Genomic DNA, 24,865 nt, shown 5'->3' with positions numbered 1-24,865 from the left:
TAGGTAATGTTTAGGACACTCAGTCACTGTAATGACACGTATGATTATTATAGTGTTTCTCCAATTAACAACAAAATAAATGAATGTACACACAGATTACAAGGAACTGTCTTGTATGTCTATACTACAGGTTTCTACATGTCCCTAATTCAACATGTTTTATATGTTTTGTATATCTACCTTGTGTATCTACATGTCTTGTGTGTCTACATGTCTGTATATCTACATGTCTTGTGTGTATATATCTTTTGTGTGTCTACATGTCTTGTATGTCTACATGTCTTGTGTGTCTTCATGTCTTGTATGTCTACATGTCTTGTATGTCTACATGTCTTGTATGTCTACATGTTCTGTATGTCTTCATGTCTTGTATGTCTACATGTCTTGTGTGTGTATATCTTTTGTGTGTCTACATGTCTTGTATGTCTACATGTCTTGTGTGTCTTCATGTCTTGTATGTCTACATGTCTTGTATGTCTACATGTCTTGTATGTCTACATGTTCTGTATGTCTTCATGTCTTGTATGTCTACATGTCTTGTGTGTGTATATCTTTTGTGTGTCTACATGTCTTGTATGTCTACATGTCTTGTGTGTCTTCATGTCTTGTATGTCTACATGTCTTGTATGTCTACATGTCTTGTATGTCTACATGTTCTGTATGTCTTCATGTCTTGTATGTCTACATGTCTTGTGTGTCTTCATGTCTTGTATGTCTACATGTCTTGTATGTCTACATGTTCTGTATGTCTACATGTCTTGTATGTCTACATGTCTTGTATGTCTACATGTCTTGTTTGTCTACATGTCTGTATGTCTACATGTCTACATGTCTTGTGTGTCTACATGTCTTGTATGTCTACATGTCTTGTGTGTCTTCATGTCTTGTATGTATATATGTCTACATGCCCTGTATATCTACATGTCTTGTGTGTCTACATGTTCTGTATGTCTACATGTCTTGTGTGTCTACATGTCTTGTATATCTACATGTCTTGTATATCTTCATGTCTTGTTTGTCTACATCTTTTGTGTGTCTACATTTCTCGTATATTTACATGTCTTGTATATCTTCATGTCTTGTTTGTCTACATTTCTTGTATGTCTACATTTCTTGTATGTCTACATTTCTTATATGTCTAAATGTTTTGTATGTCTAAATGTCTCAGATGTCTAAATGTTTTGTATGAATCAATGTTTTGTTTGTCTAAGTTTCATATGCGTACATGTCTTGTATGTCTACATGACTTGTAGTCTATTCATCTTGTATATCTTTAATGCTTAGACATTCTTAGTTACAATAAAAGATATTACATTTTTATCTCAATATAAGCTCAAAAAATTGATTTTATTTGAAAGTTTGAAAAGAGTTTGAGAAAATATACCACTATGTTTCGTTTTGAATGGGACAAAAATTGGACCCCAAAATAGCCCCCAAGAAGCCCTGTATATCTTATATGTCTTGTATATCTACATGCTTTGGTATTGATCATAATGAATGAAAACTCTTGCAGACATCTAATGGCGTGGGATTCCTACTTGGCAATCGGGGAGTCACAATGAATTAATAACTATAAAGGAAAAATCCTGGTCGAGATTGGTAATATACGTAGTGGTAAAATATGTGATGGGTTACTGCCTGGGAATTCTGACCAGTGTCAGTAGAACCACTATTGGTCATTAGGGGAATGTTTCAGTCAGTAGGGAATGTGATACTTACTGATGTGGTAAAATATGTTTTTAAGGTAGGCAATCCCACCACTTTTCTAATCTATAAAGTCCTTGAAAAAGTATTTCCTAATAAATATATCTTCTGTATTCATACAAAGACAATTAGAGGTTGCAGGCCCTTCAGGTAGTTCAAACACCTTGACATTTTCACCAGTAATGTTGCAGAAAAAATATTAATATAACAGATATCATGACCAACAGGGCAGTGGATAAGCTCACCGGTTTAATTTCAATTCCAGAGGTCTCTGGATAGAACGCCCATAGCAAAGGTGTTTTCTGAAAAGGAAATTAAGATCAATAAATATCTTCCCTACGTTACTCTTTGATATAGTAAACGAGCAAAGTCTTAGAAAAGCTGAGCAGTTGAATTTAAACTCTTCTTCTATCTATCCAAAGGCTTGGACACACCAAAGTCTTTAACACACTAATTGTTATTCCCAGTTGAACACTCAGCATTTAGAGTAACTGCAACAACAGGTCGACATTGACAGTATAATATGACAGTGTGAAAAAAACCCTGTGCTGGGTCCCTCGGCATGGTTGTCAGTAAGGTAGCACTCTAAAGTTGGCATCAGATCTATGCTTTTTCAAAGAGGCAAATATACTAGCATACAGCCTTGTGGACATCCATACAAGACACACATAGGGGCACGTCCTTAAATGACTGTTAATAGGGCATTAAATCCAATAGACTAAACCTGATTCGTAGGAGACTGCAACGTAGAGTACTGCCCGAACTCTGACTTTAAAAAAATATAGTAATGGCACACAGCCATTAAGTTAAACTTGAAATCCAGGCTGTTGTACTGCTGGACACATAAACATGTACTGGGACAGTTACGACTTGAGTTTTAATATGGTCAGGTCAGTAACAGACAGAGAGACGGGGTAAACAGCACTGTACTGAAACTGTTATTACTCTTCGTGTTTTAAGAGAAGACATAAATAGCTTCTGATTAAGATTTCTCTGTCCCCATCAAAAGTATGGTAGTTCTAATCTATACACACTTCAGAATTGATGGTATGGTTACATTAAGGTAGCTCTCTAACATAGATAAAAGGTCAGTCATATTGTGACAGCTTTCCATTGCCCACGTCCATCATAGAATTTTATCGTTGACATGAGATCATGTCATGGTGATTCGATGGGGAATGCGTCTCACAATGCTGCTAAAGACATCTAGGATTTTGTCCAGAAAAGATAACCAATTATTACATTTTTGTTTATTTTTTTTCCAATACAAAAGACATTCAGCAGATTTTATATTTCCAACGATTCTTTTAAGTTGCTATGTACCTATGTAAGACCTTGATGGCAAGATGACTATACAGGGACAAAGATGTTTGAGTATTTTTTCAAGTCTGGCTCTATGGTAATTACTTGGGAAATCATATTTGCACATGCTACCTTTTTCATCAGAAGATAGTCCAAAGAATTGGTTTGGTTTGACAGATCTGGCATAGCTTATCAATAACATTCTGGGCAGCAAAACCACTCACAAAGTTGGCCAGACAGCCAGGTCTTTTCACAAGAATACAGCTGTTGGCAACATGACCATTTTGAAGGTTGTGGGGATGATATGGAAGAGAGCAGCTGCTGAGAAATATAAAAAAAGACATTTTTCATAAAAAAAATAGGGATTTGTTAATCTTCATTACCTATAGTTGTTCATACAGAATTTGAGCTGTCTATACCAAGTACAGTTCAGTACTCTTATTTATCTACATTTTGAAAGAAAATAAAACACACTCTGATACAGATTGCCTCTGTGCATGGTATTCAATCAAAACTATCAGAAGAACAGTTCATGAATTTCTCTGGTCAACTTCGCACATGTGTCGCCACACTGCAACCTGTTGACATTGAAAGCATATAATGCTGTGGTAGTAATAGAATATTAGAGGCTTTATGGTAATCATTAGGGAAATACAATACATATGTCAATAAAGTTTCTTTTGTTTTGAATTGACCTTATTTATACCTTCCTTAAATTACTCACATGGTTATTTAACAAATAATCAACGCATGTGCATGTCTGTCCATCATCTGAGTTTTGATCAAATGTAGGGTCTCTGAGACCACCTAGTATGAGTATTACATCATGTAAGTGCACAGTGTGTGATATACAATACTCTTTATCAGCAATATTCAAATTTTATTTAAGAAATAATCCATATATGTGCATGTATTATGGTGGTATATATAATTAGGAAATCAAAAATGCTAGAAAAAATACTTAACGAAGGCTATTAATTAATTTTTCAACATTTTCAAATTCTGAGTTATATATTCCACCTTTATATGCACGTAAGTTGATAATTTCTCAGGTATTTATTTTTACAAGTATATTTGCCAGAAGACTCTGACAAAGTTTTTTCCACTGCCTTTTTGCAGTATATTATAAGTAAATAATGTTATTTGTGTAGGGATATTTACCCAAAAGACCTCGATAACGTTATTTCTGCTGTGTTTTTGCTGTTTTTAAGTAAAATATGTTATTTTTACAGGTATAATTGGCCACAAGACCCCCCACAAAGTTCTGTCCACTGTTTTCTTCCTGTACTTTGCCTGTGTTCTTCCCAATATTGCTTTCGGTATGCTGAACAACAACAACACTCATGGAGCCATAGGTAAGGTCAACAACAACAAACAGAGGTCATAGGTAATGTCAACAACAATAAGCAGAGGTCATAGGTAATGTCAACAACAACAAACAGGGGTCATAGGTAAGGTCAACAACAACAAACAGAGGTCATAGGTCATGTCAACAACAACAAGCAGAGGTCATAGGTAAGGTCAACAACAACAAACAGGGGTTATAGGTAAGGTCAACAACATAAACAGGGGTCATAGGTAAGGTCAACAACAACAAACAGGGGTCATAGGTAATGTCAACAACAACAAGCAGAGGTCATAGGTAAGATCAACAACAACAAGCAGAGGTCATAGGTAAGGTCAACAACAACAAACAGGGGATATAGGTAAGGTCAACAACAACAGGGGTCATAGGTAAGGTCAACAACAACAAACAGAGGTCATAGGTCATGTCAACAACAACAAGCAGAGGTAATAGGTAAGGTCAACAACAACAAACAGGGGTTATAGGTAAGGTCAACAACATAGACAGGGGTCATAGGTAAGGTCAACAACAACAAACAGAGGTCATAGGTCATGTCAACAACAACAAGCAGAGGTAATAGGTAAGGTCAACAACAACAAACAGGGGTTATAGGTAAGGTCAACAACATAAACAGGGGGCATAGGTAAGGTCAACAACAACAAACAGGGGATATAGGTAAAGTCAACAACAACAACAGGGGTCATAGGTAAGGTCAACAACAACAAACAGGGGTCATGAATAAGGTCAACAACAACAAACAGGGGTCATAGGTAAAGTCAACAACAACAAACAGGTGTCGTAAGTAATGTCAGTAACATGTAGTGGACATGGGTAAGCTCAACAGCAAACAGAGGTTATAGGTAAGGTCAACAACAACAAACAGAGGTCATAGGTAATGTCAGTAGCATGTAGGGGTCATAGGTAAGGTCAACAGCAATAGAGGTCATAGGTAAGGTCAACAACAACAAACAGGTCATAGGTAATGTCAGTAGCATGTAGGGGTCATGGGTAAGGTCAACAGCAATAGAGGTCATAGGTAAGTTCAACAACAACAAACAGAGGTCATAGGTAATGTCAGTAGCATGTAGGGGTCATGGGTAAGGTCAACAGCAAACAGAGGTCATAGGCAAGGTCAACAACAACAAACAGACGTCATAGGCAAGGTCAACAACAACAAACAGGGGTCATAGGTAATGTCAGTAACATGTAGGGGTCAAAGATAAGATCAACAACAAACAGGCCATTAATAAACAATGACAGACAGGTGACCCTAAGATCTCGGGTATGATCAGCAACTACTTAGGGAACAATGGAAAGGTCAGTCATAGTTATGGTCAGCAATAACTAGAGGTCATAGGTAAGGTCAACAATAACTGGAGGTCAGCAGCAACAACCATTGGAGTCCACAGCAAACCAGAGTTTATGATGAGTAATGTAACAATTTCTGGGAATCTATCAAATGAGATATTTGGTAAAGCAATGTAATAATGAAATCCTTTTTCAATTAAATTATTTTGGTATTTTGACTATACAATTCAGCATGTACCAGGTAATGGTTAATGTCTGTGCTGCGTTAAGTTTGCCTCTGCGTGAAACTTTGTTCTTTCCTTTTACAGACATGCAGAAGATCCTGTTTTCCCAGTGTTTTGGAGGAGTGCTGTTTAGTGTGTTCGGGGGTCAACCTCTCATTGTCCTTCTCACCACAGCCCCATTGGCTCTCTACACCAAACGTACGTCTAACTCATCTAACTCATCCTCAAGGGCTGACGTATACTCCAGTTCTGGCCAACACATGTTTTAGATAAGAGCTAAAATGCTGCACATCTTCAGGAATAGCTTGTTGTGGAATTGAAAGTAGAGGCTTGTAGAGATTGTAGGAGTTTGGCCATCCTAAATATTAATAGACTTTAATTAAAGAGCAGCTTCTACTACAGTCTGTTACCTGTGAGAGCCAATGCTAGGTCTAACTAGGCAGGCCATTCGAGTGTGCGCCAACACACCATCATCTTTATTCCCATTAAGAGATATTTTCATAAAGAACTCATTTTCTTCAAAACAATATATTAAAGAAATGATTAAAGATGCAAGTTGTGTCTCATTTATCTGAAAGTTTAAAAAGTTGGAAATTTTTGTCTGTGAACCAAAGTGTCTTGAATAATGAGGTTTTATTGTATTTGGATAATTAATACATTTTGTTGGATTCTAACAATGTTACACTTACAATAAGTTTGCTTATTATCTTATTTGAATACATTTCGATTGTAAAAAAATTTGTAAAATTAACTCATGCATTTTTCTATATTGTAGTGATCTACAATATTTGTGAGGATTTTGATCTGAACTTCTACGCCATGTTTGCTTGTGTGGGACTATGGAATGCATTCTTTCTGTTCATTTATGTATTCCTAAACCTCAGCAAGCTGATGAAGTATTCTTCAAGGTAAGTATTGAATACCTAACATTCCTCAATACCATTGTTTAATTGAATCATTTTCAAAGGTGAGAGTTCAATTACTGCAGTAATGCTCTTTAGTGTTCATCAAAGTCAGTACTCATTTGATAGAATTTGATTCTCAAGATCAAAGGTCAATTGAAAGAATGCTTCAAGATCAGAGTTCATTGAACAAAATTTCTGAAGGTCATAGTGTAAACATGAACAAGATAAAGTACCGTGTGGTATATATTGGAGATATACTGACTGTCAGGGGATGTTTTTGCTATACTTTGGATATGACCATTCACATTTCATGAAGAAAATTCTGCAATAAGCTCAGTGGGTCAACAACTAATCTCTCACTGAAAGTAGGGGGCGGGTTTATTACAGGACAATGAAGAAAAATGTGTTGCAATTTCTTTTGAATCTCAATAGGTATATAACTGGTGGGCCTATTAACAGGCATATAACTGGTGAGCCTATTAACAGGCATATAACTGGTGGACCTATTACCAGGTATATAACTGGTGGACCTATTACCAGGCATATAACTGGTGGGCCTATTACCAGGCATATAACTGGTGGACCTATTAACAGGCATATAACTGGTGAGCATATTAACAGGCATATAACTGGTGGGCCTATTACCAGGCATATAACTGGTGGACCTATTACCAGGCATATAACTGGTGGGCCTATTACCAGGCATGGGCTTATTGCCGAAAAAATATGGTACATGTATTGATCCAGTTTTATACCTAACATTAAACCTGTATAAGTTTGATTGTTAGAAATTATAAAAAGTATATATCTTACTGCCATGACCTAACCATTTTAAAAGGCACCTGTCCTATCTGTCCCATTCCACCCCCAGTCTGTTAGACTACTGTAAGGTGTGAGTCAGCAGCTGTCGGGTTGTGATTGATAGCTTTGGTCCGCTATATCCCAATAAACCCATCTCACATAACCTTTCAGATCCACGGAGGAGATATTTTCCATGTTCATCACTTTTGCCTTTTCTGCTGATGCCATTAAAGACACTTTAAAAGGTAATGCTACCCAAACTCTCCTTTGTTTTAATTATAACAGTCATGGGTATGGAGGTCTCAACATAGATGTACCATTAAAGAATGCAATTGTTGACAGGTTTCAGGTAATACATTATATAGTATAGCTGTCAGCAGTATAGCGATTTGATTACAATAAGAAATTTATAGTTGACAGGTTTCAGATAATACATTATATAGTATAGCTGTCAGCAGTATAGCGATTCCTTACTGTAAGAAATTTATAGTTGACAGGTTTCAGGTAATACATTATATAGTATAGCTGTCAGCAGTATAGCGATTTGATTACAGTAAGAAATTTATAGTTGACATGTTTCAGTAATACATTAAATAGTATAGCTGTCAGCAGTATAGCGATTTGATTACAGTAAGAAATTTATAGTTGACAGGTTTCAGGTAATACATTATATAGTATAGCTGTCAGCAGTATAGCGATTTGATTACAGTAAGAAATTTATAGTTGACATGTTTCAGTAATACATTAAATAGTATAGCTGTCAGCAGTATAGCGATTTGATTACAGTAAGAAATTTATAGTTGACAGGTTTCAGGTAATACATTATATAGTATAGCTGTCAGCAGTATAGCGATTTGATTACAGTAAGAAATTTATAGTTGACATGTTTCAGTAATACATTAAATAGTATAGCTGTCAGCAGTATAGCGATTTGATTACAGTAAGAAATTTATAGTTGACAGGTTTCAGATAATACATTATATAGTATAGCTGTCAGCAGTATAGCGATTTGATTACAGTAAGAAATTTATAGTTGACATGTTTCAGATAATACATTAAATAGTATAGCTGTCAGCAGTATAGCGATTTGATTACAGTAAGAAATTTATAGTTGACAGGTTTCAGATAATACATTATATAGTATAGCTGTCAGCAGTATAGCGATTTGATTACAGTAAGAAATTTATAGTTGACATGTTTCAGATGATACATTAAATAGTATAGCTGTCAGCAGTATAGCGATTTGATTACAGTAAGAAATTTATAGTTGACAGGTTTCAGATAATACATTATATAGTATAGCTGTCAGCAGTATAGCGATTCATTGCCATCTCAACACAGATGTATGGTTACAGTAAAAAATGTATAGTTGACATGTTTCAGCTATCTAGGAACAACAAAACAAGTGAGGTGTAAGCTAATATACAATTTTGGGTTGAAGTACAGTGTAAAGTATTGTCAACAATGTCAGAGTAGTGTAACTAGAATGACTTGGGGTGACTTAGGGCTCACAAGGGTGAGCAGTAATGTTGCTGTAGACAAAACAAAAATCTCGTAAATGTAAATTGTGAACTATCATGAGGTAATCAAGATATCAGATATTTAAACAGTGTTCACGATTGCTGAAAGATGGTGTGGACACTAATGTTATTATTCTATTTATTTTTTTTTATTTTTTTTTCTTTTTTTTTTTTTTTTGCACTCAGTGTTAATCATTCAGCATCATCAATAACAATACCGTGACAGTGTGCGTTTTCATTATTATTTGTTTACGATTGCTATTGCCATGTTATTATTCTATTTTGACTATCAGGTCAGGGTGTTGTGGAAGTTTATCTATTCAGAGCTGATTTTATGAGTAAACTTGCTGGTATGATGGAAGTCACTGAGTGAACCCTGATGGCTCATTTGTTTGGTTGGTGTTTAATGTCTTTGCAACAGCTAAATGTCATATGAAGACGGGTGCCTATGGAGACAACATTGAACAAAATGAGAAGGGAACTTAGAAAGGAAGATTTTGATATCCTAAGTGTGGCAAATGGGGGCAGCATATCAAATTTGGCCTATTCAATGTCCTCCTAGCAGGTGATACTGAAGAAAAAAACCAATTCTAGGGGTGCGGTCCTTTTTGGGATACAGTAGTTCTATACTTTCTTCTAACAGCGTTCCTGTGATGGAATTGAGGTCCTTACAAATTAGTTTCGAGGTAGGTTACAAAAGTAGTGCACATCAGCGTTTTACAGATAATCTGGAGGGAGGAACTGAATTCAGTTGAGGATTTCAGGTTGAACCTTAAAGATTTGAGAACGGTATCGATTTTGAAGAACATTGACAGGTATTGTAGGGGGTGTTGTGCCTTGGTCAAGTTGATGTGGAATTGATGGCTTGAATGATGATGGGCTATATTTTCGGCTCAGTTTTATATAACAGATCAGAAATACAGGTATATTGGGCCTTTTGTTCATGGATATTCTACCAATGGTCAGAATAATGGGCCGGTAGGATCAGCGGGTATAGATGTGATTGTTTGGTCTATGGGTGAAAACTTAATTCTTGATCTTTTCTTAGGATCGGTACATGCTGTAAGATCAAATTACAAACTAAGGATCGGTACATTCTGTGAGATCAAATTACACACTTAGGGAACAATACATTCTGTAAGATCAAACTTCACACTTAGGATCGGTACATTCTGTAAGATCAAACTACACACTTAGGATCGGTACATTCTGTAAGATCAACCTACACCCTTAGGATCGGTACATTCTGTAAGATCAAATTACACACTTAGGTTCGGTACATTCTGTAAAATCAAACTACACACTTAGGATCGGTACATTGTGTAAGATCAAATTACATACTTAGGGATCGGTACATTCTGTAAGATAAAACTACACACTTAGGATCGTTACATTGTGTAAGATCAAATTACATACTTAGGGCTCGGTACATTCTGTAAGATCAAACTACACACTTAGGATCGGTACATTCTGTAAGATTAAATTACACACTTAGGATCGGTACATTCTGTTAGATCAAACTACAGACTTAGGATCGGTACATGCTGTAAGATCAAATTACACACTTAGGATCGGTACATTCTGTAAGATCAAATTACACACTTAGGATCGGTACATTCTGTTAGATCAAACTACACACTTAGGATCGGTACATTCTGTAAGATTAAACTACACACTTATGATTGGTACATTCTGTAAGATCAAACTACACACTTAGGGATCGGTACATTCTGTAAGATCAAACTACACACTTAGGATCGGTACATTCTGTAAGATCATACTACACACTTAGGATCAGTACATTCTGTAAGATCAAACTACACATTTAGGATCGGTACATTCTGTAAGATCAAACTACACACTTAGGATCGGTACATTCTGTAAGATCAGATTACACACGGAATGGTGTTGTAATGTTTATAAGGTTTTGGTGAAGTAAAGTGTGCTGCAAATTAATTGAGGATGATACAGGTGTTCTCCAAAGGTTACAACAACTGTTGTGGTAGTTCAATATCGATATATATATATAATAACAAAAAGTATTAAATTGCAATTGTGACATCACAATGTTGTCCTTTTGAAATAAACTTGAAGAGTCCTGGGAAGGTTGAAAGCAGCTTGTTTTTTAGTTGGTCCTTAGATCTGATTATTTCTCTCTCTCTCTCTCTATATATATATATATTTTAATACATGTACTCTGACTGTCAATATGCCTCTAGCTATTCTAATACTGGGACTGTCTAGACTGTCAATATGCCTCTAGCTATTCTAATACTGGGACTGTCTACAGCAACTTGTGTCTTGCTTTTCCATTAATCAGCTATTCTAATACTGTGCAGTAAATATGGAACTTCTCACGTGTGCAAATGTTCACATTGTGATTCTTTATCTGGTCGCAGTGTGGAAATATTTGTACTGGGAAAGGTCCTGAAATCTATCTATAATCTATGGTTACAATTTACAGATAATCCTAATGTTTGTATAATCTATATAAACTATAAACAAATACTTGCATGTATCTGTCTTTTCAGATTTTAACAAAAATTACCACACTCCCGCATGTGAGGGAGGTTCACATCCAGCCGTCCAATCAGGAGCCACTTTTAACAGTAGTGTTGCTAACCTGACTAACACCATGACAACTTTAATCATGGATACTGTTACTAACGACAGCACCACCCCGAGCCATATCCAAAGTGTTGGAGAGTGTCTAAGGGAGAACAGTGTACTGTTTCTCTTACTAATGCTTGGTACAGTGTGGACAGGACTCACACTGTATAACTTCACAAAAACGTACGTATAACTTAACAAAACATATGTATAACTTCACAAAAACGTAAGTATGACTTCACAAAACATTCGTATAACTTCACCAAAACGTACGTATAACTTCACAAAACATACGTATAACTTCACAAAACATACGTATAAATTCACAAAACATACGTATAACTTCACCAAAACATACATATAACTTAACAAAACATATGTATAACTTCACCAAAACAAACGTATAACTTCACCAAAACGTTCGTATAACTTCACAAAAATGTACGTATAACTTCACAAAACATACGTATAACTTCACCAAAACGTACGTATAACTTCACAAAACATATGTATACCTTCACCAAAATGTACGTAAAACTTCACAAAACATACGTATAACTTCACCAAACATACGTATAACTTCACCAAAACATACATATAACTTAACAAAACATACGTATAACTTCACCAAAACGTATGTATAACTTCACAAAAACGTACGTATAACTTCACCAAAACGTACGTATAACTTCACAAAACATACGTATAAGTTCACAAAACATATGTATAACTTCACAAAACATACGTATAACTTCACAAAACGTACGTATAACTTAACAAAACATATGTATAACTTCACCAAAACAAACATATAACTTCACCAAAACGTACGTATAACTTCACCAAACATACGTATAACTTCACCAAACATACGTATAACTTCACCAAAACAAACATATAACTTAACAAAACATATGTATAACTTCACAAAACATACGTATAACTTCACCAAAACATACGTATAACTTAACAAAACATATGTATAACTTCACAAAACATACGTATAACTTCACCAAAACATACGTATAACTTAACAAAACATATGTATAACTTCACCAAAACAAACATATAACTTCACCAAACGTACGTATAACTTCACAAAACATATGTATAACTTCACCAAAACGTATGTATAGCTTCACAAAAACGTACGTATAACTTCACAACAACGTACGTAAAACTTCACAAAAAGGTACGTATAACTTCACAACAAAGTACGTAGCATTAATGAATCTTTCTTGTTTGGAAGCAGACTCCAATTTTATTCACCCTTGTGAAATCATCAAATATTTGTAAACCTTGCTTTTGCTGCGAACTCAGTTCATTCAGTGAATAGAAAAGTCGTGACAATTACACCATTATTCTGTCTATTAGGGTAGGCCAAAGTAAGTACCATTGGACTTTTTAGATTTTGCTGTGTTGTTACTTTCTCCCAGAGGTAAAATTTGAAAGGTTTGCAGATCTGAAGGAGAAATAAAAATGGCAAAAATATTTTTCAAGAGGGAAATTTTAGTCTTTAATTGAGAAACAGCTTTCAAATCAAGGCTGATAAAGGGAGATAATATGGTAAAAATACAAAATATGGAAATTTATATCAATAATATCAAATTTCAGTATGTGTGTGTTTATCCTGCTTAGTAAGTTGCATATATTCAAGTGGTGCACAAACCCACTCACATTTATTAATTATCTGAAAATTTATCTGAAATTTTTTAATTTTGTCACTAACATTTTGTCATTTTGCTGTGGCTTGAAGTGTTGTATTTTTGACAATGTAAATGTATTTTCTGATTTGCATAATGGAATAATATTGATGAACATTATATTTTATAAATCTGAGGATACTGTAAGACCTAAATAAATTACCTACATTGCCATACCCTGTCCTTTCACAGAAAATTGGATTTAGTATATCAGTTCAACAGGTTTTGCTGCAGAAACAAAATCTCTGAGGGGAAAGCAAATTCACATAAACTTGGCATTTTTTCTGTCCAAACTGACCAATGCTAATCATATGAGTGTGACATAATTGACTGGGTACTCATTGTAAGCTCAAAGGTCAGAAATTGACCAACACTGACCATCTGTGATACCATAATTCTCTATTTTTTTGTGTATGTATTTCAGGCCATTCCTAAATGCAAGTAAGCGTGAGATGTTAGCAGACTATGCACTTCCTGTTGCTGTAATCCTCATGTCTATTTTTGGATCTATTGTCTTCAGGGATATCAAATGTAAGTGAGTTGTCATCATTAAAATGTCAGATATATGTGGATGTCATCAGAAAGATGTCAGATATATGTAGATGTCATCAGAAGGATGTCAAATATATGTGGATGTCATCAGAAGGATGTCAGATATATGTAGATGTCATCAGAAGGATGTCAAATATATGTGGATGTCATCAGAAGGATGTCACATATATGTAGATGTCATCAGAAGGATGTCAGATATATGTGGATGTCATCAGAAGGATGTCACATATATGTGGATGTCATCAGAAGGATGTCAGATATATGTGGATGTCATCAGAAGGATGTCAGATATATGTGGATGTCATCAGAAGGATGTCACATATATGTAGATGTCATCAGAAGGATGTCAGATATATGTGGATGTCATCAGAAGGATGTCAGATATATGTGGATGTCATCAGAAGGATGTCACATATATGTAGATGTCATCAGAAGGATGTCAGATATATGTGGATGTCATCAGAAGGATGTCAGATATATGTGGATGTCATCAGAAGGATGTCACATATATGTGGATGTCATCAGAAGGATGTCAGATATATGTGGATGTCATCAGAAGGATGTCAGATATATGTGGATGTCATCAGAAGGATGTCAGATATATGTGGATGTCATCAGAAGGATGTCAGATATATGTGGATGTCATCAGAAGGATGTCAAATATATGTGGATGTCATCAGAAGGATGTCAGATATATGTAGATGTCATCAGAAGGATGTCAAAAATATATGTGGATGTCATCAGAAGGATGTAACATATATGTGGATGTCATCAGAAGGATGTCAGATATATGTGGATGTCATCAGAAGGATGTCATATATGTAGATGTCATCAGAAGGATGTCAAAAATATATGTGGATGTCATCAGAAGGATGTAACATATATGTGGATGTCATCAGAAGGATGTCAGATATATGTAGATGTCATCAGAAGCTGAGCTTTATATTAGAGCGTTAAAGGTTCATCCTGTTATAGGTAGCAGCATGTCATGAGAAAATGGGTAGCAATGGTTTAGACTAGGAGATGCCAAAAACAATAATTCAACAAAAATACACATTGAATGAAGATTACCGTAAACTTTTGTGATGCAAGTCATATTTACAAGTACAATTCTTATGTTTAACCACACATCTGTTGTGTTTTATTTGACAGTAAAACCATTTGAATACAAGCCTGCTGAAAGCCTGTTTAGGTTAGCACCTCTCCACACACTGCCAGCATCAGCTGTATTTGCAGCAGCAGGACTTGGCTTTAGTCTCTCTCTCCTGTTCTTCATGGATCAAAACATATCCAGTGCCCTCGTCAACACACCTTCAAACAAGTAAGTCAGCCATAGTAAACTAAACATAGAAACAAGTAGGTCAGCCATAGTAAACTAAACACAGAAACAAGTAGGTCAGCCATAGTAAACACAGAAACAAATAGGTCAGCCATATATAGTATACACAGAAATATGTAGGTCTGCCATAGTAAACACAGAAACATGTAAATCTGCCATAGTAAACACAGAAACAAGTAGGTCAGCCATATATAGTAAACACAGAAACATGTAGGTCAACCATATTAAACACTGAAACAAGTAGGTCAACCATATATAGTAAAAACAGAAACATGTAGGTCTGCAATAGTAAACACATAAATATGTAGCTCAGCTAAAGCCAACACAGAAACAAGTAGGTCAACCGTAGTAAACACAGAAACAAGTAGGTCAGCCGTAGTAAACACAGAAACAAGTAGGTCAGCCATAGTAAACACAGAAACAAGTAGGTCAACAATATATAGTAAAAACAGAAACAAGTAGGTCAGCCATAGTAAACACTGAAACAAGTAGGTCAACCATAGTAAACACAGAAACAAATAGGTCAACCAGATATAGTAAAAACCGAAACAGGTAGGTCAACCATATATAGTTAAAACAGAAACAAGTAGGTCAGCCGTAGTAAAAACAGAAACAAGTAGGTCAACCATATATAGTAAAAACAGAAACAAGTAGGTCAACCATATATAGTAAAAACAGAAACAAGTAGGTCAACCATATATAGTAAAAACAAAAACAAGTAGGTCAACCATATATAGTAAAAACAGAAACAAGTAGGTCAACCATATATAGTAAAAACAGAAACAAGTAGGTCAGCCATAGTAAACACTGACACAGTAGGTCTGCCATAGTAAACACTGAAACAAGTAGGTCAACCATATATAGTAAAAACAGAAACATGTAGGCCTGCCATAGTAAACACAGAATCATGTTGCTCAGCTAAAGCCAACACAGAAACAAGTAGGTCAGCCATAGTAAACACAGAAACAAGTAGGTCAGCCGTAGAAAACACAGAAACAAGTAGGTCAACCATTTATAGTAAAAAAAGAAACAAGTAGGTCAGCCATAGTAAACACAGAAACAAGTAGGTCAACAATATATAGTAAAAAACAGAAACAAGTAGGTCAGCCATAGTAAACACAAAAACAAGTAGGTCAACCACAGTAAACACAGAAATAAATAAGTCAACCATAGTTAAAAAAAAAAAGGTAGGTCAGAAAAAATAAAAAATGCAAACAAATAGATCAATCCTAAAAAAATACAACCAGATGAGATAAAATACAGCTAGTAGATCAATCATTTTTTAAATACAAATCTTTGTAGGTTTATCATAATCAACATACAGGAAAACATATATTTACACACACAGTCTGTCAACCAAGCCTTAATAAGCTGAAAATCTGAGATATCAATATTTTTGTCTTCAACCATGATGTCATCTCCGTAATATCACTGGGGTCAACATGTATACCCCAAAATATGTTTTACTTTACAGGCTCAAAAAGGGATCTGCTTACCACTGGGATCTGTTTGTGGTAGCTGTCCTCAATGCTGTGCTGTCTATCTTCACCTTACCGTGGATCCACGCTGCACTGCCCCACTCTCCCCTCCACGTGAAGGCTCTGGCTGACCTTGAGGATAGGATAGAGCAAGGTCATGTCCATCAGGTGTAAGTACTGACTAATTTACTTATCGTCCATATACTACATTCTGTACTAATATGCCATATATCAAATGTCAATATTGTCAAAAATTACTCGGCCAATTCTGATTTGAATTAAGCATTTGATATCAAAATACTTTTGGATACATCAGAGTCGTCCATGTTCGGGAGACACGCCTAACCGGGATTATCTCACATGTGATGATTGGCCTGTCCATGTTCCTGCTGCCCTACCCAATGGCCTACATCCCCCGTCCAGTTCTAGATGGACTCTTCCTGTATGTGGCAATCACAGCTCTCAATGGCAACCAGATGTTTGACCGCATCCTTCTTCTCTTTACAGAGCAGGTACAGTATACATAGCCATAATGGTTTAGCTTACTGCAAGGAATAGTTCAGGTGTATCAGTACACTTTAACTGTGTAAGTTTGAAGTCATAAACAACCTTTTGTTATTAATGATGGGTTGTTCATATACTGCAACTTAATTCATATTTGTGAGCACTGTAAACATACTTATTTTGGAGCATTATCAAATTTTAACAGATTAGCTCATTGATGGATTGGTTTACCTGCAAATATGCAATAAGTGACAATTTGCAGAAATATCAATTAGCTCTAATGCAATTTAGCAAAACGGTTTAAGCGCAAAAGGCGCTAAAAATAGACTGCCACTACATCATGGAACAGTTTAACTGTGCTGTAATTTGTGATTAACATTCGTAGGTAATATATAAGTGATTCATAGAACATACCACAACTATCCAACTTGTTTACCGGTCTCCTCAATCCAACACGTACTTGTGTTGCAGGCTGCTTACCCTCCTAACCACTATGTGCGTCGAGTACCCCAGAGGAAGGTCCATTTGTTCACAGCTATACAAATGATCCAGCTGTTTGTCCTCTGTATTTTTGGTTTCTCACCCATTCCCTACATGAAGATGGTCTTCCCTATCCTTCTCATGGTGCTTATGCCAATTAGGTGAGTATAAATGAGTCTACAACTTCTTCTAAAGAAGACCTTGAGAGTAAAAATATTTGGCATGTCCGTCACCGAAATGCTTTGAAATCTGGGCAAATAAATGCCCTTAAGCTATATTCAAGGTCATGGCACTGAACTTGAAAAAATAAACTCTTGAAAGTAACTTGAGTGTTAAAATTTGGTTTGTATCCTTCTAAGGTAACAGTTGTCTTGTTTTCTTAAGTAGATGAACTGAATATATATTCATAAGCTAAAATCTTCTTTTACTGAACATTGAGCTTTGAGTAATGACATTGGACTTGCAGTTTGCTGAGAAAGGGGGTTTGTAGTTTGTTCCAATAAATTGCCTTGGCCACTTTCATTGTCATAAGGATTTAAAATTTGAGACATCTTTTCTCAAGAACTGCAAGGCCTTTGTTTTCATGCCTGGGTATTTGATAAGTAGATCACTGAGGCAAATGGCCAACAAGTTTGTTCCAATAAAGAATGTTATGTGTGGAGGAAAGAGTAAACAGTACTGGTGAGATTAATTTTTGGCTATATCAGATCTTCCTGAATTACAAAAAAAATCTCAATGTTATCACCATTTGGATTTGTTTTAGAAATTGTGAGTCTTCATTAAAAAAACCTATCTTTTACAGACACAAACTTGTTCCCAAACTCATCGAGCCCAAATACCTGAAGGCCTTGGATGGACACTGAATGGAGGAGACCTGAATGGAGGTGACCTTTACATGACCTTGAATACCACAGGAAATTACCATAGTTTGACCTTGAGTGTCACATTAGATGACCAAATGACGAATACGTTCCCTAGTTGACCTCAGTTTGACCTATGATGTCACAATGGATGGTGGGGAGGATGACTGACTCATTGGAGAGATAACAAGGATGTCTCTGTGATAGAACATATTGTAACTGGTGCCAAATTGAAAATAAAGTCATCACATGTAAAACATACTACAGCGTGTTACTACCATGAACTGTTTATGACAAATCAAATTTCAGAAATATTTTAAGATGGGTTTTTTAAATACAAACATTTCAAATGTCTTGAAAATTAAGAATGATTAAGTCCTTTGTAGAACAAAATTTGGTTTCTGGACTAGTGTGACTAGTGTGTGACTAGTGTGACTAGTGTGTGACTAGTGTGACTAGTCAATTAAGGTGTCATACAGGTTTATCCCTGTATACATCAATAGAACCTTCCCTTACCATAACACGACAGGGAAGTCACAACCCGGGGGGTGATATGCTTGATTGTTTAATCCGAGACTTTTGGTTTGAAGCTGAGGGTTAGATATTGAAGGATCTCACTGTGAGATTTCTCTGGTATACCATCACCTTAATGGATGATTCTCTTTCTCCCATCCTTTTCATACTGTATTAAAGAAAATGGATTTCGGCATTTATTACTGTTTTACCCTGATATGCACATGACATCTCCTGTTCATAACTGATTGTGATGTCGTATTCATTGTTCATTGTAATCTTTCCCTACTGTTTCTGTCATAAATAGGAGTGAAAGAGGCACACTGAATAGGTGAAATGAGAGACAATTCTGTAAACGTGGGAAAAGTGGTGATCTGTACCTGTATGCTCATTCATACCTGTAAAAAGGCAGGTTTTATGGTGACAATAACACACCTGTATGGTAAAGTTGAAGAACAATTTTAAACCTGTCTGGGTGAAGGTGACATGCCAGTATGATAAAGGTGACACACCTGTATGTTTAGGTGTACCTGTGTGGTGATGCACCATCAGTATGACATACATTTGTACCTGTGTGATGATGACACCTATATCTTACCTATAACATGACACACCTGTAGTATGTTCTCACCTGTGCTCTAGTATACCATAGTACACCAGCCAATGCAACGAGTCCCCTGGTTGGGACACCTTCACACACCTCTTACTACTTGCAGTAGTATTAGGTACATGTACTCTATATATTCACACAGAATCAAAACTGTATCTACACATTTTATGATATGCACACTGTTTTGTACCAATTTATAAGCAAGTTGTTGACAACATCTGTAAATACATACATTTTATGATCATTCATCATAACATTACAGCTTCAGTTCAATTTAGGACATTTAATATGGGATACACGTTCATATTATTTGAGCCAGAATTCTGTATGTTGGGCCTTTGCAAATAATTCAAGAGTTAAATGACTGCATACGTTTGTTGTCTCTAAAAAGAACCACTGATTCTATGAGGTTTCCACAGTATGGTGTCCTGTTACAGGCCTCGCCCTAGAAATATATATATATAATGCAATTATCACAGAATGTTTGTAATAACCGTTATGTTTTCTGAAAGTTTATCACAGTTGTATTTGTATATTTGTTTACCAGGTGCGAGACATTCCAGTGGGGTATGCTGCACGATATATATGTATTGGGGTAACTCATGATTAATCTGAGTGTCCCATGTAAGGGAATTTATCTAGTTCCTGTACTGGAAAATAAACTAAATATGTTTATCTACAAATTGTGTTGTGACATGCTTCAAAGCATTATTCCTAAAGAGCCTAGTTGTTGCCTATTTTCTGATGTAACACTCAGATCTCATTCCGACTGGTTAACAGATTGTGTGTTAACTGTGTAGAATTGTATCTCTACCGTACATGTCAATATCCGACGTCGAAGATAACATAACTTTGTTGTAGGGAAAATACATCCATAAGCGTTTAGTGTAAATTGTCTTTTTCATTATAGTGGATTCAAAAGGTATGTAACAAAAGTCTGAACTAATTACAAGTACATAAGTTGAGGCTCTGCTTCATTGGATTGAAATGACTTCATCAATTTAAGTTTTACTGAAAATTGTGGAGATTCATTCTTATGCACCATCTGCCATGTAAAATACATGTATGATATAAACTGCCAAGTTGGTGGAATATGAAAATATCAGCAAGCATATGTTGCTTTTCCAATATATTTGTTTAAAGGATCCAAGTTATGTTATTAGCCAAAATGCATAGTCTGAACTAGGTTTCAGAACTCTTAACCCTTTCCTGCTGCCTATGCCATATCTTTCAACGGATGACTTTTTGATATTTCGTAAAATATGCATATTCATGATTTGATTTAAACATAATTTATAATTTTTATTTGCATCTACATGTAATATACAAAAGGGATTGGGCACAAGTTGTCCAACTTATGTAAAGCCCTTTCCCATATTCATGAAAAGTCACAAACATCCATTATTGTTTTCTTTCCCCTCTCAGTAATAAAGCAGACAGCTGCTGAGATAAACTGGCCAGTTGATATATACGATTGTATTTTCAAAATTCAAAAATTGATTTTGTGAAAGATATGGCAGTATTGTTGTTCCATGATGTCTGCCATGTACAATGAATGCTGTACATACATGACTTCTTGTAACACACTTTGTATGTCTGAGAGTATTAAAATCTTGAATGTTGCTTTATTATACCAATTTAAACCAGCATCTTCAGAGTAAAACCCTGTTATTTTGTCATTTTTCCAGTGAAATATTAACATTATAAGGTTGTTAGGATTTGGTAATACACCAAAGGAAACAAAGGAATTCACGAGAAATAAAGAACAAGAGACTTTAACATGTGTTGGTGATGAGCTTTATGTTTTAATACAATGAGGTCAGGCATTATATTAAGGTTTTACTGTATATATTTCTTGTAGTTTTATACATGTAAATAACTACAGCTATTGTGCCAAATAGCATATCTGCATAGAAGAGTGTTTTATTAAAAAAAAAAAAAAATATTGCCATTTTCCCAGTGTGCTAAAATAGATTACTGTTCTTGTACATGTGATGACTGTATATTTTTAGTACCAAAGATATAGGTTGAAGGTTAAAGAACTTATATTCATATAACATACTCCTATAGAAATAGAAAGCTATATTTATAAAGGTCATTAACAGATCTGTGATGTACTGTTTAGTAATACATTGTAAACAATATATTATTGATTTTCAGTTATATATGTTTACATGTCAGATAATTATACAAGATATACAAGAACTAAACCAAAGATAAGTAAAATCTACCATTTACAGATTATACTACCTGATTAGGACCGATAGTTTCTCCTAAGCACTAACACAAAGTTAGTTGATTATATATAAGATACCATTATATTTCCATCTAGAAAATAAAAAGCTTTACCACAATCAGCACTTTTCAATAAAAATAAATTCATTTGACAGACAATCATGAATCCTATTCGGAGATAAATGATTTAGGTGAAGCTTGAATACATATTATATAGCGACCTGTGTATTATCTACCCTATAAAAATGATAAAATTCATAAAAACTATGATATTTGTATTTTTGATGACACTCGGGAAGTGATCATGCTAATTTCTTTAAAACATGTAGGGGAGATAACTGATGCAAATCAGGCAAGATTGTTTTTCTCAATTTTCAGACAAGTTCGTTGTTTATATTCTTTTTATTTTCAGGAAGTGAAAGGTCCAAATCAACGTTGTTCTGCATTGTAAGAAAATGATGGTACAATGCTTTCTATTTAATAGTTCATTTGTATTAACTTGATTTATAAAGTACATTCCTATTATAATATACGTTACATTCAGTGTCAGAACTGCTAGTATATCCTGTTCACTGTGGGCAGTATTACTATCTAGTTTGTAATATTGATTTTATTTTCTAAAACAGGAGATCTGTGATAGCAACGTACTATAGTACCGTACATCTTGCTGTCCCTTCAGAAGTGATTAGAGCATGTCCATGAAGCTTGTCACCTTTTTTTTCCTAACATTTTGTAAAGTGCACCTTATTCTTATATTAATCCATGACATTTTGGTGGTAGCCTATGTTACAGAACTGATCATCAGGGTAGGGTAACTATATAACCACATCCCCATTACAATCTGATCAGAATAATTTCAGCTTTCATTTGCTTGTACATAGTAATTCTCAATATGATGTATTATGATTTTTTTGCAAATAGACAACATCTAACAAGGAAGTTAGAAAGAAATCAAACACTACAATCAAGACATGTAATACATGTACAATGTAATATTTTTCTCTACAACATTCAAAGAAAACAAGACAAATAGAAGACTCTTTGGGGCATTCAATAGAAATATTTACAATAAACCTACCATCACTTTCACTGTCAGCTTGTTGAATGGGACCATTAACATGTGTCAACTCATTGACCCCTGAAGTTCCATAGTGAACTATTCCAACCTTTGAATTGGAAGGGGACAAATGTGTCTTCAGGAGTGAATGAGTTAACAGTGCTTTATCCTTGTTTTAACAAAATCTTAGCTTGTGAATTTGTCTCAAAATAAGCCTGTTGTGATTATATACTCTTAAGAGAAATATTTTGCTACCATCACTGGTAACCACAATACAAAATCATTTACTGTATATTATATTGTTTATGGTATATATCAGTATCAGGTATGTACGAGTCGAGAAGCTAGGGTCGGTAAATAAGGTAGTAGTGTCCTGGTCAAGGGTAGATCTAGGCTTGGTCATCAAGGTTTGTCCTTTGTAACCCTGGTTTGGATTTGCATAAACAGGCATGCCATCCCATTTCAGATTTGTTTCCCCAAAATTTGGAATATGGACACCAACCAACCCATGTGAATTAAAATTCTTGGATGTGTGCCCAATGGTGAACAAATATTAATTACTGGTATGTCCTGTTTTAAGTTGCAGAGTATAACTGTTTGTTTAATGATTGTATAAATCTAGCAAGTCTGCACAATACCATTACAAGCACATCAGTCTGTGATTTTTATTTGTTGGTTATATTTTGTTAATGTTCTTAACCAATAAAAATATTTTCTGAAAGCAAATCGGATTCTTTTGTTATAATATCGTTGTAAATGAACCAAACAATTCAACAAATCACCAAAAGAAATTATCTTTGAATGAAATTTTATTTCAGCCTTTTAGTCTCGCGCTATCAAACGAGTGAAATGATTACAATATCTACATATTAATGAATTTGTTTTGTCAAAATTCAGAGAAAAATATTGGTCTTTAATGATGAACTATACAACACGGATACAATACATATATACAATGTTTATACAAAAGATGTTGGTCTGTCACAAGCAATTTCACACTCACAATTTCCTATGTTACATAAACTCAAAAACCATGCTCCAACTTCCCCTAAAAATGAGCTTTTAGAGATGCTTATTGCCATAGTACCTTAATTTATGGAGTTGGTAATTTCTATTGCCTTTGAAATTATTGCTCCAACTTTAGGCACTATTTGAAATTAACATGTTAAGACTCAATAAACAGGCTACAACAGTTACTCAGTTTTTTCCCTTGTTTTATGAAACATCTTGTCAAATTGTGTACAATTTGATTTCTGGGGTTTTTTTCCATCTAAAGGAACGTTCAGTAATGAGAAGTACAATGACAGATACATTGAAAAACTTATTTTCAGGAGAAAGTGGTGCAAGTTTTTACTGCTATAAATATAGGTTTCTGTATGATACATGGAGTTTGTAGTAGAAGCGCTATAGTAACAAGGGGCCCAGAGGGCCTGTATCGCTCACCTGGATATCTAAGCAATCATGGCAAAATATTCTCCAAATGCGATCCAAGGGAATATGCCAGACCCCAAGGCCAATCCTTGTAGTATATCTGTATTAGATTTTTCATGCCCAGCAATTTTATGTATGGTTATGGGGTGGGGATGTCAACTGTTTCCAAGCTTTGACTCAGAAACTAGGTCCCTAGGGTTGTGGCCAGACCCCAGGATCAATTCTAATATCATGACTGCATTCATCCCTTTATGCCCAGCATTTGTATTTATGGTTTTGGGGTGGGGATCTCAACTGTTACGAAGTTATGACCCAGGGGTTAAGTCTCCAAGGGTGGGGCACACCCCAAGGCCATCCTTTATGCTCAGCAATTGTAAATATGGT

The 24,865-nt window shown here is 35.2% G+C and overlaps 1 protein-coding gene across 8 annotated transcripts in view; it reads left to right on the top strand.

Moving 5' to 3' along the window:
- Positions 1–23,776, top strand: part of LOC110463273 (sodium bicarbonate transporter-like protein 11) — a 159,737-nt gene extending 135,961 nt beyond the window's left edge. For all 8 annotated transcript variants that reach the window (XM_021517731.1, XM_021517727.1, XM_021517730.1 and 5 more), the window contains exons 9-19: positions 4,239–4,361; positions 5,968–6,081; positions 6,659–6,791; positions 7,761–7,834; positions 11,641–11,902; positions 13,847–13,953; positions 15,127–15,295; positions 16,788–16,961; positions 17,108–17,303; positions 17,767–17,936; positions 18,578–23,776. In XM_021517731.1, coding sequence (XP_021373406.1) covers positions 4,239–4,361; positions 5,968–6,081; positions 6,659–6,791; positions 7,761–7,834; positions 11,641–11,902; positions 13,847–13,953; positions 15,127–15,295; positions 16,788–16,961; positions 17,108–17,303; positions 17,767–17,936; positions 18,578–18,638 — 1,583 coding nt within the window. In that variant the 3' untranslated portion in view covers positions 18,639–23,776. The remainder of the gene's footprint in view (positions 1–4,238; positions 4,362–5,967; positions 6,082–6,658; positions 6,792–7,760; positions 7,835–11,640; positions 11,903–13,846; positions 13,954–15,126; positions 15,296–16,787; positions 16,962–17,107; positions 17,304–17,766; positions 17,937–18,577) is intronic.
- Positions 23,777–24,865: the final 1,089 nt, after the last annotated feature.

This window comes from Mizuhopecten yessoensis, unplaced genomic scaffold (genome assembly GCF_002113885.1).
Source record: "Mizuhopecten yessoensis strain PY_sf001 unplaced genomic scaffold, ASM211388v2 scaffold10885, whole genome shotgun sequence".
In the NCBI taxonomy this organism is placed as follows: Eukaryota; Metazoa; Mollusca; class Bivalvia; order Pectinida; family Pectinidae; genus Mizuhopecten; species Mizuhopecten yessoensis.
Note: the sequence above shows the minus strand (reverse complement) of the source record. Positions and strands in the feature narration are given on the sequence as shown.